Below are 20,818 nucleotides of genomic sequence, written 5' to 3'. Positions count from 1 at the left end.
TCAAATTGTCACATTGCAAAAAGTAATCTTCTCTTCTGAAATGAATGGTAAGGAAGCCTGCAGCACAACTTAACCACATCAAGCATATTATTGGGTCACAGAAAAAACGGAAGACAAAGGTGGTCTGTAAGTAGGCATTCTTTATTACAACAAATATAATTTAGAAATAACCATAAAACCATAAAGGCAGCAAGTATAGGTGAAAAGTACTGCGGTTTACTGGTTTCATAGTTATGATAATGCTAGACTTTTAAAACAACCAATTTCACTCACATTCTCTCCGTAACATCTGCAGATAAATACAGTAGGTATCCAATTACAGACCAAATAAAATGCATACACACCTCAGTACAAAAGAAAATTGCAATACGAATTGCTGTTCTGTAAAGCATTTTTTCCAAATCACTGAAATAGGGCGCAGTCTGTCCTAACATTTTAGGTACACTTCCCATACTGTACATTTTAAGTACTCCTATTTTTACTTGGTAAAAGTGTCCATCTTCCTGTCTTTGAACAGAATTTGTAAGCCAATGTTAAGAAATACAATCCTGTTATTAATAGAACTGACAATATTCTGTCAATTTGAAGCCATTGTTTGAGAAGAGATAATAAAATGGAGATATAATGGTTGCCAACTTACACACAGGAAAAAGGAGTTCCAATCACTGCGCACGTTGGAGAAAATAAAATAAAGAAAATACTTCAGAGCACCCTGTGGTCGTTACCATAAAGTATAGCCAAAAGGTCAACATTGTTCAATACTCTGTGATTGGTGGAGCCCCTCTTTAATGTCTTTGTGAAAGGTTAGGACACCCAATCTTATCCCCATTTTAATCACCACAGATATAGAGTTCACAAATCCACAAAATGGCTCTCCCTTCAAAATAACACCTGTGTTCATGTTAGCCACATCAGAACCCAGCCACCATGTATGAAGATGCAAGATGCTCCACAGAGATACACTTCACTATGATTTTCTACGGTTCGGAAAGAAAATCACCCAGATTTTGGGATTTGGGATTAAATATGATCTTCGCCTACAAAATGATGTTACAGGAATGTTAATTTTGTGGTACAGTATTAAAACCATGGTCACATCCTCTTTACTTATAGGATTGGTTGCTTTTGAGAACTGCATAGTTTGTTTCCAACTGGTGTGCCAGTGTTCTGATGTGCAAATATGAATTCACTATGCAAGACCACCTAATCACTTTTATTAATCTGACAAAGCTAGTGGTGGGATCCACAGATTAGTTTTGTTTGACTGCTGTTGTAGACCAAACATCAACCGGAGGGGAAGGTTGATGAGACCTAATCAAACTCAGAAACTGCACAATGTTTTAGTTTATTGAAGCACTCACTCGCCTTCCGCAGTCGCGCACTACAGAGAATCTCATTCCATCCAGTCAAGCCTCCCCCTTGCATTTCGGGCTTATGCACATTATCTCCTATTGAAAAGTATTGAATGAATGGTTGTCCTTCAAAATAATGCGGGTGTGAAAGACTGAGTCTACATTTTAGAAAACATTCTGCCCTGTGTGTTTATTTTCAGTTCTTTCACCTTATTTTCACACACATTTCCTCTTATGTTCCTAATTATTTCAAGGACATTTTTTATTTTTTTATTTCCTGTGATTTCAAAATCGAAACGGCAGCAAGTGAATTTATATATCTGTCTTCACTGCAAATTTTGTCGAGATACCACTGCGTAAAACTGCTTTGTGTACCTACACATGTCCCATGAGAGGCTATCAATTAACTGAGACTACACAAACATGGGAGTTGAGCTTTCAGAATCTGTGGCCACTCAATTAAAAACAAAGGAAATAAGAAAACCAAAAAGCAAACCTAATCCAAAATGTCTTGCTCACTCAGAATTTAATCTATTTGGCATTTCGTTACTGACCTGAATTTTAAAACTTTCCTTTTAAGGCTAGGCTAAGACCTAATTTTTATTGTCACCATGTAAACATTTCTTCTGCTTGTATTTTTTTTTTTTTGTCGTTTCCAAAATAAAAGAAATCCCTACAGTTACTTTGTCCAACTGCAAAAATTTGATATGAGGTAAGTCCGATATCCACAGAAATGGATTCCCATTGGTGGGACAAAAACGGCAAGGGTCTCATCAGTTGGCGATCTTCTCAATTTCATCAAGGTCGTCTGTGTCCAGCTTCTCAATTCTCTTGTCTGTGGGGGAAGGAGAAATATATCCACATGAAATTATAAAAATCAGAGGATCCCAAATGAATGACAATATTTTTCCCTCCATCAATACTTTGCGTAATATAAAACAGCACATTAATATAAACCGCACATGAATTCATTAATTAATTTCATCGCTCATGGCTCTCAGCGCCGACCTTTTTTCTACCACATTTGGAATGCTCATTAGCGTGCACTTCTGCACTGTTCTTGTGAATGTGAGTTCAGTATGCAGCACACAGCATGTCCGACACTCATTTCCATGCTTAAGTTCCCCAGCTTAAGGGCCGGAATGAAGCGGTCACAGCTGCAGTCCCCGATACGCTCCCTGATACGGTCGCTTATTTGTGCAGCCTACAGAAGGTCTGAGGCTATAGGGGGTGGGGTCGTGGCTTTGGCCACCTCAGTTTCTGTGCCAGGTAATGTGCAGCCGTTGCCGTTGGAAAAAGGAAGTCGGCAGTACCGTGGTCTGAATATTATCGAGAGTAGGGGTTTCCATCTCTTTACGCCCCGTGTTTAGTTTTAGAATTAAATCAAAGAGGTCATTCTTTTCTCCACAAACACAGTTTGCCAATTTCAGGCATTTTTGTAGAATTAACAGAATTTTGTTTCGTTTTGAGCAATAATCTAGGAATATATATTGATTTGTGGATTATGCGTCTAACGAAAAATAATTAACAGCTCCAGGATCGATCTTCAGCAATTGTGATTAATGTCGGAATGAAAATCAGCACTCGAACGCTCCAGGAATGAGTCGAGAGAACTAAAGATAAGAGACCACAGGACCTGGTGGTGTACGTCAAATCCAGACTGCGCTTGTTCAACGCACTCCACAGATACTCAACGCACTCCACAGTAGGGCTGCGTTATCGAGATAAGAACATTCGAGATAAACACCAAGCATTTCAATCATTCATCGCATTCATCAAAAGAACTGCCGTGAATATTATTTATTGAAATGATGTTTGGTTAAATTGATTGGCTGCTCGTGTGCAAGCAGTTCAATAAAAGCATGTTGAAAATAATGCATTTCATTTTTTATATTCAGTGGGCATAGGCTATTCATTGTCATGGGGTCTATGTTACCACCTAAAGCAGAAAGACATTAGAACTGTGCACATTTCAATATTTGTTTATCACAAGTGATATCTTCATGGAAATATTCAACAACGTGAATCGTGCAGCCCTACTCCACAGATGCTCAACGCACTCCACAGATGCTCAATGCACCCACAAAAGCTTAACGCACCCCCACAGAAGCTCAACGCACCCCACAGAAGCTCAATGCACCCACAAAAGCTCAACGCACCCCACAGAAGCTCAACGCACCCCACAGAAGCTCAACGCACCCCACAGAAGCTCAACGCACCCCACAGAAGCTCAACGCACCCCACAGAAGCTCAACACACTCCACAGATGCTCAACGCACCCCACAGAAGCTCAACACACTGCAGACATGGGTGCAGGACCCCTTCAGAAACAGCACGTTTGCAGGACTTACTAAAATGATCCTGGATCCGGTTGAGGATGTTCATACTGTGTTTGCTGTCCACCATGTTGACGGCGAGGCCCCTCTTGCCGAAGCGCCCCGTGCGGCCGATCCGGTGAAGGTAGGTCTCGTTGTCGGGCTGCCCATCCTTGTCCACGGGCAGGTCGAAGTTTATCACCACGGAAACCTGCTCCACATCAATCCCTGCAAGCGTAAAGGGGGAAAACCTTCCTGGTGATCTGAGATCAGAGGGGCTGAGTTGCTCTCTGTGGGGATGGGCTCTCTCCTGCGGCCCCTTGCCTTTGTAAAGCACAGCTGTAACATTATCAATAGCTTCTTAAAGCTGAAATCAAAATTCACTTTTTCCCCGCAATTTAGTAAATTCTTCATAATCACAAACATATCTTAAAGTATATATTCCAAAAACATTATTAAATTATTATATACATATATTACTATCAGACCAATGTTTTTTTAAATCCACTTCCTGGAAAAATAGATTTTATGAGATTTCATGTTATCATGTACCAGTGGGCGTGTATTTAGATCAAATGTTTGTCAATTCTCTGTTACCCGCCAATCAATATACTTTCACGCAACAAGACATTCTTCTCCCCAGAGCCACAGGCTACGGCTCTGCTTCAACCTCCTCATTTAACGCCAGTAAGATCAACTCCCCACCCTCCAAAATTGCCCCCAAGAGTCGTTTCACTCACATATAAGTGATATCACAGAAGCTAGCTCCTGTTTCAGCTCAGTTTTTAAATTTTCTTTATGGTAAGAAACCTTGCTAAAAATGTCAAGTAGCTCGGACCGAGTCATTTCTTGAGGTAGGACTAACATGAATTTTCAGGTCGCCGACAAATAGTTAATTAAGGAAGCGGGTTGGCTTCGGTGACTTTACCTCTAGCGCACACGTTGGTGGTGACGAGCACTTTCTCCTTTCCGTCTCGGAAGCGATCGATGACCGCGGCTCTCTGCTCCACCATCATCTCCCCGCTCAGCAGCGCCACCTGGTGGCCCTCTCTGGACAGCTCCCCGGCAAGCCAGCCGGCGGTCTTCCGAGTCTGAAAGAGAAAGGACGGGTCTGAAGGCGGAATGGCATCTTTTCTATTGAGCTCTCATTTTTCACGAGAAATTGACAGACACGACGTGAGAGTGATGTAAATTGGGGAAGAAAATGTGATTAGAACAAAATACTTTCTGAACCTGGATTTGACTGGTGACCACTTCTTCCCCTGGCTCAGAGCTAGAGAGAGGGCGCAGTGGGAGCAGCTCTTTGGCCCAGTTCCTGGTGCAGAGGCTTCAGCACCTTGGGCTTCTCAGTGACTTGCGCAGACTCATTTCCCCTAAAGACCGAGCTCTAAAGAAGGCCTCAGTATCAGGCCTAGAGAAGAAAGACCTTTTCATCACAAGGCCAACGCGCCAGCTCTATCCGCCAACTTCAGAGGTATCTGTCCCTTTCGTGTCCTTATTTTGCAGATGATTTCTTTGCGTTCAAGGACTGAATAAAATGCGGTAATCCAATCATTTTAGAGCGTCGGCCAGTTCACCGCAGGACACACTGACCACACTGTGCCAAAGTACACTTACATAATTTTTAAATGATGAACAAACAAAAATGCTCAATATTAGCACAATGCAGCCATGGCACGATGAGTTGGCAACATGAGTAGGTTTCCCTTTTGAAATGGAATTCCAAATTACACTAATGCACTCTGATGACATAATTCTCAGAAGTACAATGCACAGCCACAGGTCCGTGCGATCCTAAGCTGAAATGACATGCATCCTCTGGATAAATATTCTCCCCACATATTAATATATCTACATAATTTACCTTTCCATGCAAGATAAAGTGTAGGCCAGACCAAGAGTGCGCGTGGAACTACGAGCATGTGCGGGACTACGAGCAGGGTGGACAACAAGTGCGCGGTCTACCAGCGGGCAAATCTACCAGTGGACAGGACTCACGTGGCAGAAGATCATGGCCTGGGCGATGGTGATTGCTCCGTAGATGTTGCAGAGTGCGGCGAACTTCTCCTCCTTGCTGTTGCAGAGCACATAGTACTGCTTGATGGTGTCCAGAGTCTCCTCCTCCCTCTTCAGCTTGATGATGTTTGGGTCGGGCACGATCCTCTGGGCGAAACGCCACACAGAGTCCTCGAACGTGGCTGAGAACAGCAGCATCTGACACTCCTTGGGCAGCATTCTGGAGAGAAAGGGGGAGGTTGTGTGATCCACCAATTTTTGGCTTCATGGTTTCGGTTTACTGGTATGGCGGAGTGAACCGACGTAGTACCATCTATTTTTCATTTAATTGATAAAACACAATATTGAAAATGGTCATCAAATGCTTGAGAACCATCAGAATACAAACAAAAAGTAAAACTGAGCCCTGGTATTGTGAGTGGTTGAGCTCACCTCTGTATGTGGATATTCTGGTCGCATGATTGGTTGTGCTCACGGCTCTATGCGCATACTCTGGTCTTGTGATTGGTTGAGCTCACCTCTGTATGTGGATGTTCCAGGCGTGTGATTGGTTGAGCTAACCACTGTTTGCGGATACTCTGGTCTTGTGATTGGTTGAGCTCACCTCTGTATGCAGATACTCTGGTCTTGTGATTGGTTGAGCTCACCTCTGTATGCGGATACTCTGGTCTTGTGATTGGTTGAGCTCACCTCTGTATGCGGATACTCTGGTCTTGTGATTGGTTGAGCTCACCTCTGTATGCGGATACTCTGGTCTTGTGATTGGTTGAGCTCACCTCTGTATGCGGATACTCTGGTCTTGTGATTGGTTGAGCTCACCTCTGTATGCGGATACTCTGGTCCTGGTGACCCTGGGTGGCGATCATCACGTCGGCCTCGTCGAGAACGAACACCATGATCTTTTTAGGGTCGATGAACTTCAGTTTGGCGCACCAATCCAGCACGGTGCCGGGGGTTCCGATGACAATCTGCTCCTGAATCTTCATCCCCCGCTCCACTGGAGACGCACACGCACACACGCACACACACACACACACACACACACACACACACACACACACACACACACACGTCGGTGCTACATACTGTCATGTTTCAAAAGACATCATCACCTCTGTTCACAATTAAGTGTTAATGTACCAGCATGCTTAACTCATTTTCTCACTGGAAGGCATTACTCGACGTGACACTCACGTTTGTTTCCTCGGATGGCGTATGCCAGTTTGACTTCGGGGTAAAACTTGCCCATCTGCTCGATGACTTTTCCAGTCTGCAAGGCCAGCTCGTACGTGGGGGAAACGCACAGGCACTGAAACGCAGGAACATTGACACTAAAAATGCTGCATTCTGGAAGAAACTGCGCATACTATACGCAAGATATGCAGTGCAGTCCATAAGTATTTGGACAGCGACACGGTTCGAGCCCACCGGGCCTTCCCTTTGGGCCAGTGGAGGCGCTCACCTGAGGCCACTTGTGGGCGGGGTCCACGTGGCTGAGCATGGCCAGCACGAAGGCGGCTGTCTTGCCTGTGCCGGACTGCGATTGGGCGATCAGGTTCTGCGGCCTGGAAGGGAACGCACAGGCTGAAGAGAGAGCAGAGGGACTGAAACGTCGCCCGGACTACGTCCGGTGAAGGACCAGGCCTGAAAGGTCACGCAGGTGGATGTGTGCGACGGCTCGCTGCTGGAGTTCCCACATTTGTATGGCCAAGATATCCCCCAAAACTTCCATTTTTATCACGCACCAGAGGTTTGTGTCAGTGGTCTTAAAACACAACAACCACACATTCTACTACACTGAAACCTACACTGCAAAGGGCAAATTAAATAAAAAATAAGTTATAGTTAAAATATTTTGAAATTCCACATTACTTCATGATGTAGATTTTGTGATGTGTGTACGAATTACAGCTTAGTTATTCCCTTGGACACATCCACAAGTTCTTCACCTTAACCTCAATTTCCATGAGCTTTTTTAGTTTCTAAAAACAAGACACCAGCTCCGCTCTTACGGATGCATGCGGTTACTGTAGATGCATATTTTACAACAGTTGAGAAGTGCGCACTGTCATCTCCATCTGTCAGCTGTGGGGCTACCTTACGGCCAAATGGAGGCATGCATAGACGAGTGGGTACTCACGGCTCAGCGAGCATCATGGGTAAGGCATTCTCCTGGATTTTGGAGGGTCTGTTGAAGCCCATGGCGTACACCCCCTGAAGTAGCGGTGGTTTCCTGTGGGAGGGAGACCGTAATGGCGGCACTGATCAGCATTACGGGAAGGGAGGACTCATCCCGCTGACCCATTCCTTTAAAGACCCACACACATTTTTTTGGGTCATCCTGGACCTTTGGATTTGTGTCTCAAACAACTGTCATTTTGTCAGTAGGCATAATTCAGGGACTAACTGCTAACTGCTATTTTTCCAAGCTGTTGGACAATTTTCCCAGGTGACATGACATCATTATGGGATGACACTGCAGTTAACAGAGAGCTGACCACAAGGGAATAGGGCTCTGGGGGCAGGGTTAGGGACTTTTTAAAAAACTCACGTCACTGCTATTTGCAAACGTTTTGTGGCAGGGCTGGACAATATGAGGAAAATAAGCTGTTGAATATATATAAGATCGCTATGACTTGCAATAAATACACTGCTAGCATAGACCCCAGACAATAAATAGCTTATGCTCACTGAATAAATATTTGTTCAATAAAAGCATAAGAACAGCCAATCAATTTCACAGAAGTTAAACTGCATTTCGATGCATTTCTTGCATGCTCATATCTCAATGACGATAAATATACAGCATATCCCACGGCCTGATTTTGTGGGCGTTTTAGATAATAAAACCAGGAAGAGAACTTTGACCTTTAAGAGTTGCCTCCTCCTTACTGTGAAGTTTTACAGTGTGGATGAGGCTCTGGCTCAGTTTACAGCTCCAGTGTGTGGATGGGCCCATAAATCTCATCTGGACCCTGCCAGCACTGACTGCAGCTGGAAGCCCTGAACAATGATGCATAATTGGCCACAGTGTCACCAGGCAGGGACTGATTTAGTTGGCTGGGATGACAGGAATGACACCCTGTGCGGGCCAACGGGACACCCACACACACATCTTTGCAAACTCAGCTTGTGGACTGCAGTCTGCTAAAGTGATAAGCATAGCTGCTGAATGTAACTGGCCCCTGGGGGGGGGGGGGGGGGGGCTTGAAAAAACTGTATGCCAGGGGAATCATTTCACTACAGCTGAACAATCGCATTAAAAGATGACAAGCAAGAGTGGTTCTCCAAACTAATGGCTAATTAATGTGAATGTGTTGAGCTATACCCAACCTTATTTAACCTTGTAAACGACCTGGTGTGGCAAATATAAGAATAAGAAAACAAGGATGAAGGGAACATGGTTATGGCCAATGGTTTAAGATGTGATCCAACCTTAAAGAAAAGGACAATCCGTTTTGCTATAAATTAATTAATTACAGGCCCAATAGCACCACTCCAATTTTGCTCAAAGTAAATAAATAAATGTTCTTTATATATTCAATAGAGACCCAAAAAGTCGAGTGAAAATTGTGGTTTGTGTCGATTTTGGAGCATCATATCTTTATTATGATGCTCCAAAATAGGCATTAAAGCAGGGGAAATTCTTTAAAAAATGCTAAATTGTGACACTTGGTGTGTGTGTGTGTGACTTCCAAACTTCTAAGACTAGTAGATATGATATTTTTGTTAAGTACAGCCACAAGGAAAATGAAGTCAAACGGATAAAATAATTGCAATCCAATCTCAAAAAAAGAAATTACATTTTAAAGTTGAAAAACAGTTTGGTTCATGCATATTGTTTTGCACATTCTGAATCTCTCAAAAGTCAAATTCCCCGAAATTTACCTGTGGTGCCTGGCCATAAACCCAATGTTAACTGAAACATTAAATACAGTAGCTGAGCACAGTTACTGAAAAATAACCCTGTCAAAATAGTAAAATCCCCTGCTGACTGAAAACTGGGTTCCATTGGTCATCCACCATATGAATGTGTCTGAGAGACGCTTGCTCACTCACAGTCTCAGCTCCTCGAAAGACTTGACGGAGTACAGCGGTGAGTTGGGGTCCCTCTGTAGAACCTCCACCTGATTGGTCGTGTTAACGAGGTTGCTGCGTATCAGCTTATTCAGAAGCGACTGTGCTGCTTTGTCCTCTGAAATGTGAACATGGAAACCGTGGTAAATGACAAACGCAACTTTCTAGTTGGATGGTGCTTTTTGATGCACCTTAATGCACCTTGTATGGGGGCGTGGCATCGGACAACTATGGCTAACTGCAAAACAGACGTGGAGTTTAGAAATGCGCATTATCCTGCCCCAAATGAACGGACAATTGCATATTAAGTAACCTAAAACTGCTAATATTCTGGTGACACCCCTGACACTATTATATGGCAGTTAGCCTTCTGTTAAATGCCGCAAATCATGACTCAAAATAAATTGAACGGAAATAAATATTCATTTTCATAAAAGTTGTTTATTTTAGTAATCCGAACACCCTACATTCCCGGTGTGTTCGGTTCTCGGAGGTTCTACTATACTGTACTAATTAATTCATTTACATTACATTATTGGCATTTGGCAGACGCTCTTATCCAGAGCGACGTCCAGTTGATTAGACTAAGCAGGAGACAATCCTCCCCTGGAGCAATGCAGGGTTAAGGGCCTTGCTCAAGGGCCCAACGGCTGTGCGGATCTTTTTGTGGCTTGACCAGGGATCAAACCGCCGACCTTGCGTGTCCCAGTCATTTACCTTAACCACTACGCTACAGGCCGTGTATTGCATGCATTCATGTAATGCAATTAAAGAAAGCAGTACAGTTAGTGTCTCTTGACTTGAGCCGTTATTCCACAGCAGGTCAGACTCATTGACATCCATGATATTGGCCCTGGTATGTCTGATATACAAAGGTCATATATGAAGTGCTACAATGCACTTAAATGATTTTGATGATCACAACCAGGTATATTGAAATTAAAACCCACTTACTTGGATAATGACACCAAGAACATCATTTTCGAAATGAATGAAAATTAAAGGGTGGCTAAAATTGGAAGGAAAAGTGAAAACCTTTGTCGTCTTTGTCTTCTTCATCCGGCTTTTCACCATCTTCCTCTGTCTTTGCATTTGCAGTCCCTAGGGGAGAAAGCTCTATAAGTATAAAACATCAGTGGAAATATAACATTAAAACTGATCAAAACTTTTGATGTTTAATCAATGTTGGACACAAGGAGCAAAAATATAACTTAGCGTATTCCTTTTTTTTTTAATTCCAAGTCTTTTACGAGTAATTTATCTTATTTGCTGCATGCATTTCACAGAATTGTGCATAAGCTTAAGACACACAAATGTCCATTTTGGATGAGTCAATGCTTTACCATTGGCTTCAGCTTTTGGCTTCTCTTCTTTTTCTTTGATGTGCAGACCGCCAAGCTGTTATCAAAACAACGTCAAAGGAATAGGTAACATGGTCATTTCAAAAACAGGTGAGGCAGGTTTTTCATCCGTTCATGCATAAATACATTTCCGGTATTTTCCAGAACACAGTTCCATCAACACCCTCTATAACTTCACAGTATAGGTTCCCAAACTGTGGGTCCGAGCCCAATGGAAGGCCATTAGAGGGGTTTAGGTGAGTTCGCCGAGGTGATCTATTAAACACTACACTACTTAAGCACATTGCACATGCATATTAAAACAAAGTAATATTCCAGAAGAGAACGCGGGTGTCAATAGACAGTGCGGGTGTCAATAGACAGTGCACATGTCTACATCTTCAAGGGTTCTGATTATCTGTATGTTTACACTAGGACTCGGAACTGTACTGTCCTCTTCGCACTTATACTTGTGTTTGATTTGCACTTCGTTGTACGTCGCTCTGGATAAGAGCGTCTGCTAAATGCCATGTAATGTAATGTAATGTAACATGCTCATCATAACACGAATCTTGGGATCACAAACCTGGGGAACCAACCAGCCCTCTTACGCAAGGTTACGCTGATATAAGAGGTAGCCGTTATGTCAATACATGGGCCATTATTTGATGTGTGTTGCAAACCATGTACGAGCAATTTCACATTACATAATAAATAAATAAAACATACTTAATCAAAAAATGTATGAATTTGTTATGATTAACCTCTTTTAAGATTTGTCAATAGAAAAAAATAAGAGAAACAAGTACACTACAACTAGCTACATAAAACCGTAAAATATACTTTCTCAGATCACACTTTGTTACTGGGACACAAGCAGCTAACACTGCTAGCTTTACAATACATAGCTAGCTAGCTAACAACCTCATATTTAGCAAGCAGTGCTAACTAGCCAACACCGGTACAGATGGCAAGCAAAATAACGTTACAGACACACGATAGCTTGTCAAAACTGTTTTTAGACGAGTGATTAAAGATGAGGATAAATGTAGCACCCTTGCTTGCAAAGCACGCAATGTTCTTATGCGTCCTCATATGACGCAGTTAACGTCATTTTCGTTAAATTTCGTACTTAATCATACATGTACCGCATGGTACCGGTTTGCTAACTAACGTTATAAGTTAACGGTAAATATCGAACTCGTGAAACCACTTAAAATATCAGACTAGATTCATGAACCAGCTAATTTTAATTAAATAGCTACCGCAGCCTACGTTCGTTTCACATTTATAGCAGAAAGACGCTTAACTTAATGTTAGATCACTGGTAAATCTTGTGGCAACTATTTGAGTGGTAGCTATAGCTAACATCGCTATCGCTAGCTACCCAATTGCACTCTGGTTTGCATTGAATAGTCTCGTTAACGTCACTGAGTGACATTAACCGTTGTATATTAAACACAGTGCTAACTAGCTATATAATTAACTAGCGCGAATGTCAAAAGCACTGAATTTAAACTAATCAGTTGGTTGCAGTTTTTTGTTTGTGTATCGCTGAGGGCCCTGTTTACTTATTCGCTATGCTTTCAACCTGCTTGCTATATGGCTAGCTAGCTAGCTATGGTTAGCGCTGATGCTCGCTAGTTTAAAAGGCTTATACGTACCGATTCGGCGGCAGCTTCTTGTTCATCCACAGCCAGGGCCCATGAATCAGTAGCCATCCTTTTCCCCCAGAGTGTACTGTTTTCTACGAATTCTTTTTCGCTTGGACTAATTCTAATTAAACTACCCTGGACGTGTTTCTTTCAGTTGCTTCTTTACACTGCCGTGACAGGAAAAGGAGTTGCGCAGATGTTGTACGCACTTACCACTCACCGTTCAGAAACTAGAAAAGTCATGAGTTCCGTCTATAATCTACCTCAAACCAGCCGGGGTAATCTTGCTTTTGCTGCGGAAAAATGGAAATACGACCAGGTGGAAATTTGCATGCCGATATTTCTTACTTGTAAACTATTATGTCGGTATAAACATGGAAGATCCATTCCTGAAACCAAGAAAGCGGTGAAAGTGTGTTTTTATATTATACAGGGTTGATGACATGGATTCAGTCTGTGTTTGAGATAAATGTCTAAAACTAGACAAAAGATGCTGAGGAGGATAATTTTCGGGATTTGTAATGTTACAATGGCCAACCATAACCATGCTTTTCAAGGAGTAGTAGCCTAAATTGATTTTACCAGTAAATCACATGATGGGGATTCATGTTTGCTTAGCTGGAATCCCATGTTTAATCCTAGAGTCTAGACCACACTTAATTTAGGCAGGTTTCACATAAAATCAATGAAACCAACAGACACTAAGGCTATAAATTGTATGCTAAATATTAATGATTTTCAAGCATCACATTTTGTTTGCTCTGCTGATGCAAACAGTATGTGCACCATGTGTGTGTTAATCCATTCAAATCCATTGACAATATACATTCAGTGAGCACTTTATTCGGTATTTATTACATTTGTTTTTTTAGACTTAATGGTCTTTTGCTGCTGTAGTCTATCCACTTAGAGGTTTGATGAGTTGTGTGTTCAGAGACCTTCAGCCAGGTCACCTTGTCAGCTTTGACCAGTCTGGTCCTTCTCCTCTGACGTCTCTCATTAACAACACGTTTTTGCCCGCAGAACTGCAGCTCACTGGATGTTTTTTGTTTTTTGCACCATTCTCTGCAAACTCTAGAGACTGTTGTGCATGAAAATCACAGGAGATCAGCAGTTTATCAGATACTCAAATCACCCTGTCTGGAACCAACAATCAGCCCATGGTCAAAGTCACTTAGATCACATTTCTTCCCCATTCTGACATTTTGTCTAAACAATATCTGAACTTCTTGACCACGTCTGCATGTTTTCATGTATTTAGTTGCTGCCACACGATTGGCTACTATATTTGCATTAGCAAGCTGGTGTACAGGTCTACCTAATAAATTGCTTACTGAGTGTATATTGCCTTCAAAAAGTTCTCACGCCCAAATTATTATTTTTCATTTTGTTTTGTTCCCAAGAAGACAGCTGTAATTGCTGCCAAATAACTCTCCTACAATTTGCGTTTTGCAGGGGGGGAAATATTTCAGTTTTAGTCTATGCTTTGATTGCCCCAGTGCAATGAAGCATATTTGAGCTATTTTCATAAATAATGATTTTGATTTAATATTCAAGTTTCAGATTATGGCCCTACAGTGGCTGACAAAGGGCCATTTGGGATTTATTGTCTAGATTACTGTAAAGCAAAAAAATTCACTTCAGGTAACTCCAGAGCAGAGTTAATATTATTTATAATATTAACTAAATGCTAGACAAATGTATGTCTTAAATGCATTGTGTTAATCTTCCCTTAACACAACAGAATCACAACTGATTTTTATGACGTTTATTAGAATTGTTTAATTTCATCAACATTTTTATTGAGTGCTTCCAGTGCAAATATTCATGGAAAATTACACACATTTTGTCATTTAAAGAATCTTGAAAGGCACATGTAGATAGTATTTATTGCAAGGCAGTAGTTTACAGTCATTCATCTTTTTTTGTGTACTTAGTGAATTAAACATTTTTCATTTCATCTCTAATCTCTGTAACATGATGTGAAGAAAGAAGCTGTGTGTTTACCTCCCAATGGATTATTCAGCTCATTGGCAAACTTGTTAATCAAGGAAAATGATTGAAAAGAGGTCAAGATCCCCAATAATCAGTTTAAGGGGATATTTTCTGCCAGCTCAATTTTCAGCTCAGCAGCCACCACTGATTTTTTGCGTCTTTAAAGGTCTAGCCTTGGGGCTACTCACGGGCAATTCCATGGTACGTGATGTAACAGATGCAGTATATCTGCATGGTAAAGCCCAATAGAGCTACATAAGGGACCGACAGGGTTATTTGCTCCTGATGGTTATAGAAGCTTATATCAGTCTCTATTATGTAGCTGTATACAACTTCGTCACGTAAGTGTCTGGCAGTTGTAACGTTTGTTACCATGGAATTGCTTATCCTGTAAAACCACTGTTCTAGTACATGGATATGCCCACGGGCTGGCATCCATGAGAATACTGACTGTGGCTAGCACCCTCGGAGGGCAATACAGAATTGGCTCTAGCAGTCACCTAGGATTTTTGGGTTTCAGCCACCTGGAATTACAGGCCATTATGCACCAGCAACACCCAGAGTTTGGGCTCCTGCAAGGCTGCCTGTTATAGCCACTTTGGACATTTTGATTTCTGCACGGGGGAAGTATTTCAGTTTTAGTGTACTGCATCGATTGCCCTAGACAGTTTTTATGTGCAAGGAAGGATATTTTAGATAGTTTCAGAAATAATGGCTTTGATTTGATACTGGTAAACATATCGCCATAAAGTGTCAGGCAAACCGGCATTTGGGATGTATTGTCTAGACTCTAAAGCAAGAAAACACACTTCAGGTGACTGGTAAAGGTAAAAGCAGCAAAGCTGTACATATGAACATATTAATGAAAAACATTTATTAACATTTTTTAACAGTTGACATTATTTCACCATGCTGGTGCCTTCTTCTTGGAGTGCAGCAGTTTCATGTTACACGTGTTATATAGGAAATAGTTCCAACTGAAAATAAAAAATAAGAATAACTGTTCATGCTGATTATGGCATCCGCTGTTTTGGGTCACCAGATGCAGTCTGTCATGGTGAGTTCTTCATGGTGGGTTTATCAGCAAGGGATCTCACTCACCAAAAAAAAAAAAAAAAAAGGTAGTTAAAGAGTGGGACCATCTTGTGAAAATGAGGAGGAGTGAGAAAGGCAAGATTACCTGCTCAGGAGGAGGTCAGATGATTTTTTCTTTCTACTGGTGATCTGTTGAGCGATTTTTCCGCCTTCTAAAAACTACAGTAAGTCTGACCTACAGCCCACTTCACTAGTTCACATCACACATCAAAAGCAACCTGTCAATCAGCCAGATATTCGATAACCAATATCCTTATGCCAGTGCTGTGAAAAATATTGATTAAAATAAACACACAGCTTGACATTCCACCCCTGGGTAGAGTGTATTATTTTAATAATGAAAGGAAAGGATAAAATATTATGTGGTGTACATTATGTCTTTTATCATCTTGCTGTCGGGACTTGGTATATGCAAATCTCTCTCTCTCAGTTGATTTCTCTCTCTCCTCTGACACACACACACACCTCTCACACAGATTGAGAGAGAAAGAGAGGGAGAGGGAGGATGACAGGTTTGTGGGTAGCCTGTATTAATTTAATTGTGGAGCAGATGCTGAGATTCCAGCCAAGACTCTCATTTTTTACCCCCTACACCAATCTAATATCCTCACAAGAAGCCAGCAGTCGGCTGCACGTTGATCGTCATGGTTACCTCCACTGGCAAAACAAATGGACGAAATGGATCAGCCTAACAATAACCACAAATACGCCCAGTCAGCCGAACTCCCACCTCAGAATCGGCACCGTGATATGAACTGGAACCCAGATGTGTTCAGTCGCCTCCCCACTTCCCCTCAACCCACCCCTCCCCCTCACCTTTCCCTTTTTTCTTTCTTCACAATTATGGTGTTGTATTTCATTTAGTCTGATCCCCAGCTATCATGAATGGGGTCTCTCATCGTCGGTTTGCAAGAGACCGGGGAGAGTGGGTGGTGCTGAGGCTGGGGGGGGGGGGGGGGGGGGGGAGGGAGGGGACGAGGGATGCTAATCTGTTGCACGGAACCATTTCCCTGTCAAGCAAAGCCTTCCAACTCCAGCCATAGGGAGACAGCCAGATACTTTTTATAACCACATGTTGCTGTGCTGACTGGATTTCCGCCTCCCCCCCCCCCACATACCCCCCTCTGCCTCGTGTGAAAAGGAAGAGCTTTTCTGATGAGAATCTCTGTCCTGCGTGCCAGCTGGCATCTGTGCTACACCACTCACGGACAATACTGACCAAAAAAACCCACAAAACAAATAAAAAAGACAAACAAAAGACAGAAGAGAACAATTTCCTTGCTGCTGTTAATTTAAGGGAGTAGTGAAAAAGCCAGAAACAACAGTCCTGACACCAATGAAAGGTAAGACCTGATTATTTATGCCTTTGTACTTGCATGGGGAATATGTGAAGTGTTAGAAAAAATGCTAACTACTTTTGTCAAAAAGGAGAAAAACAAACAAAAAACAAAACACTTTTGTGGAGAAACCTGCAATGTAGTTTTCTTTGTCCTAGAACTAAGAAAGTATTGCTTCTATTGCTTCAGTTTGATTCTTCAAGAGTAGCATTTAAGTCCATCGGAGGGAGAACACAAGAAAAATAATAAGGCAGCAAGGAAACCATGCACATATATTTAAATTGTTCAGCATCAACAGGTGGCTGTCTCTCTCATTAGTCTGTCTGCTTAGCTTGTGTGCTTTGTGAATAGCTGGCAATGGCTGCATGGGAAATAACGGATAGTTTTGGGAAACATAAGCTTTCATAGCTGGGTAAACTCCTTCAGGGACCAAATGTGCCTCAGGGCAGCTGCCCCAGGGTTTGTTACTTTGAAACCTATCTGTCATGACCTCGAGGCAGTTTTCAAAGCAACTCATACAATTAAGGAGGAATCTGGACTACAACGAAGACATTTGTTTATCCGTGGTCCCAGTGAGAGAAGTGCATTTGGTCATTAAATCTAATTAATGAGCATACATGTGATGTGAAGTATAATTTTCAACCAAAGGAACAAGCTGAACTGCAATCGTTTATTGTTGGGCAGTTATTCATTTCCTCTTTCAGACAAGAGTTGACAGTAGGTGATTTTAATAATTTCCTGTGAATACACGCACACCTAGTCTACATATCCAGAGAGTGAGAATAGATGCAGAGGCAAATGGCAAACCATAAATAGTAATGGATTTAAACACTACGCTAATAGTATACGAGTACACCGAAGCGCGGGTTAACAATAAACCGAACCACCAAATGAGGCAGTACTGCAGTTGACGCAGTTGTACACCCCTGTGGGAAGCTTGAATGAATGAACGAACCGCGACTATGCTTCCGCTCTTTCGCGTGCCTCAGGACACAAGATGGCAGTGTTGACACAGGCAGGGGGCTAACGCGAGCGTCGGGGATAAATCCGTCCGATCTTTTCCGTTTCAAGTGAGAAGGCGACAACACGGCACCTAAGCTCGAACTTAATTAACAAGGGGAAAATGAATTATCAGTCTTTCCGAGTTTGTATGGGTGGTCCTGTAGATGTTTGATGATAGCTTAATTTCCCCCATAAAACATACGCCTTTTTTTTGTAGATTTCAGATCAACCTAAGCGATTGTATGCAGGGACTGTCAGTACGTCAAGTACGTTTAGCCTATACATATTTCAGTTAGCCTATTGTGTGGTGCTATATGAATAACAATAATAATAATAATAATAATAATAATAATAATAATAATAATAATAATAATAAGAATAAGAATAATAAGAATAATATTGCCATTATTATTATTATTATTATTATTATTATTAGTTATAGTAGGAGTATTTCGTTTTTAGTAATTTAGTTTAGTGTATGGCTAGTTTATTGGTTGGAAACTCAACATTGTGCAGTTGTCCTCTTGAGAAAAGTACTTAACCGAAAGTGCCTCAATAAAATATCAAACCATGCAATTAGAGTGCATGTAAAGATTGTCTGCTGTGTAAATTGCTTTGCATAATAATAAATAAATTGCTCTGATAATTCCCTACAATGTAAAGACAGTATCTCCTGGTATAACAGTGGGCATAAGCTCTTTGTTTGGGGTCTATTATCACTAATTCCTTGTTGGATGTGATTCATTACTGTTGGAAGTAAACAAGCAGACATCTGGGCATTTCTAGTCATTTTAATTCCATTTGCTACAACAACCATTTGCTGAAAGGATCTAAACTTTTTACTTGCCCTCCAGGCAGGAATTTTCACACTTATTCTCACAGCCATGAATATCTTGAATACACAAGGTCTTACCAAGATTTAAAAGAGATGTACCCTTGACCTTATGTTCTCGCACCCTTCTTATTTCCTGTACTCTGCCCTTAGATTGATATTATTTGGGAAATTATTTATTCCTCTAAAACTTTACAAATATATTTGAGGTATTTTCAAAATATTAATTATTATTTTGAAATGAAATACATTTCTATACCACTGTTTTGTCGGCCATTTTGATGCATTTATATTATTTATGTATACATTTCTATTTTGTAGCATGATACATTTCAGTGTGCTTTCACCATCCCTGTGTGTATGTATTTGCAGTTGTTCTATTCATCAATGAGGGACATTTGTTTTGAAGGTTAGTAGTTTCTAACAGGCTGTCCCTTTAGTCAGTGGTTGATTATTGTATATATTGTTATTGCATAAAGTGTTTTTTATTGTATATGCTATATCATTTTCATTAGCTACATTTATGTCTAATCTTGAATGTTGTCTTGTCAGCCTTGTTTTATTTCTTTTCAATACATTTCTGGGGGGTTACATTCATTCATTCATTCATGAAAGCGCTCCTCCCCCAAAATGCTGCTCATTGATAAAATGAGCTGAACCTGGTGTAATAGATTCACATGGTATGAGTCATCCATTTCAGCCTGTTCTGATTAAGACCTCTCACACACAGCTGCACTCTGCTTTCAGCCAGAAAACTTCTGTGTATTTGAACGTATTCTCACCCTGACGTGTTGCCAGGATCAAAAGGCAAAATTGAAACAAGAGCCAATAGGGAACCAGAGAAGATATAACTCACCAATCAAATTTGGTTTAGACAGTCTGAGAAAAACAATCATCCATGTGACTCTCTTGTGGACTTATGAATTTATGGCCTTGTTCAGAGATTTGTGCTCCGGGCCTTTCTGTGTAGGAAGGATATATTGAACAGATACAATACTTTACAAACTGTAAACATGTAGGGAATGCGTAGGAGTTGCCTATCAAGGCTTATGCCCCCTGTCTACACCAATGGTGAATAGAGGACAGAACACATTCATTAAACACATTGATTTCCCAAAATATCTCCCTAAACTGTTTTTCTGTTCAACTTTGAAAAGGAGTGACAATATAGAAAGCATAAACATGCCAGGCCTGATCAACAAAGGGAAACAGACTGCTTTGCCGCTCAGTGTCTCTGAGATTGCTTCCTGTGTCAGAGGTTACACCCTTGCCATGACGGCATCCATGACCTACAACAACATTGAGGATCACCCCATTGAAGGTAAACATCCCTTTTGTCTGGCTTCTACAGCATAACCATGGCAAATGCAAGGCATGCAGTGAAAATGATTAATTGACTGTTGAAAATAATGAGCTGTTGTAAAAATGTGAAAAGTATAGCATACATATCATGGGTAATTATCAGCTCTTGTTTACCAATATAACTGAGTTGTATTTAAAGGCTTCATGCTTAGCAGGAAATAGAACACTAGTATCGTAATCCTAGTAGCATTCTGGAAAGTGTATTATCAGAAATAAAGGCTAAGGCACATGACTGGGACCCGAACGTTGGTGGTTCAAGCCCCGGTGTAGCCACGATAAGATCCACACAGCTGTTGACCCTTAACCCTGCTCAGTCTAATCAACTGTAAGTCCCTTTGGACTTTGATTGCACTTTCCCGTCTATACGTCAGGTCTTTTTCATAGCCCACCCCTTACCCACTGACATCCAACCCTGCCCCTCCCACATGTACTGCAGCCAG

At 41.5% G+C, this 20,818-nt stretch overlaps 2 protein-coding genes across 2 annotated transcripts in view; one reads left to right on the top strand and one right to left on the bottom strand.

The window, feature by feature from the left end:
* Positions 1 to 122: 122 nt before the first annotated feature.
* Positions 123 to 12,990, bottom strand: LOC133138651 (ATP-dependent RNA helicase DDX19B). Its single transcript, XM_061257585.1, has 12 exons — positions 12,765 to 12,990; positions 11,104 to 11,158; positions 10,796 to 10,861; positions 9,743 to 9,878; positions 7,824 to 7,916; positions 7,146 to 7,248; positions 6,878 to 6,992; positions 6,503 to 6,680; positions 5,666 to 5,903; positions 4,596 to 4,758; positions 3,704 to 3,895; positions 123 to 2,187 (listed from the first exon to the last, which is right to left on the bottom strand). Exons 1-12 carry the CDS (start codon positions 12,819 to 12,821, stop codon positions 2,126 to 2,128), a joined length of 1,458 nt encoding a protein of 485 aa, XP_061113569.1. The 5' UTR covers positions 12,822 to 12,990; the 3' UTR covers positions 123 to 2,125.
* Positions 12,991 to 20,198: 7,208 nt separating this feature from the next.
* The window catches only part of vwa5b1 (von Willebrand factor A domain containing 5B1), a 41,382-nt gene continuing 40,762 nt past the window's right edge, over positions 20,199 to 20,818 (top strand). The window contains exon 1 of the mRNA XM_061258600.1: positions 20,199 to 20,337. Coding sequence (XP_061114584.1) covers positions 20,199 to 20,337 — 139 coding nt within the window. The remainder of the gene's footprint in view (positions 20,338 to 20,818) is intronic.

This window comes from Conger conger, chromosome 10 (genome assembly GCF_963514075.1).
Source record: "Conger conger chromosome 10, fConCon1.1, whole genome shotgun sequence".
NCBI classification, from domain to species: Eukaryota; Metazoa; Chordata; class Actinopteri; order Anguilliformes; family Congridae; genus Conger; species Conger conger.
This window is presented reverse-complemented; position numbering and strand designations above follow the sequence as displayed.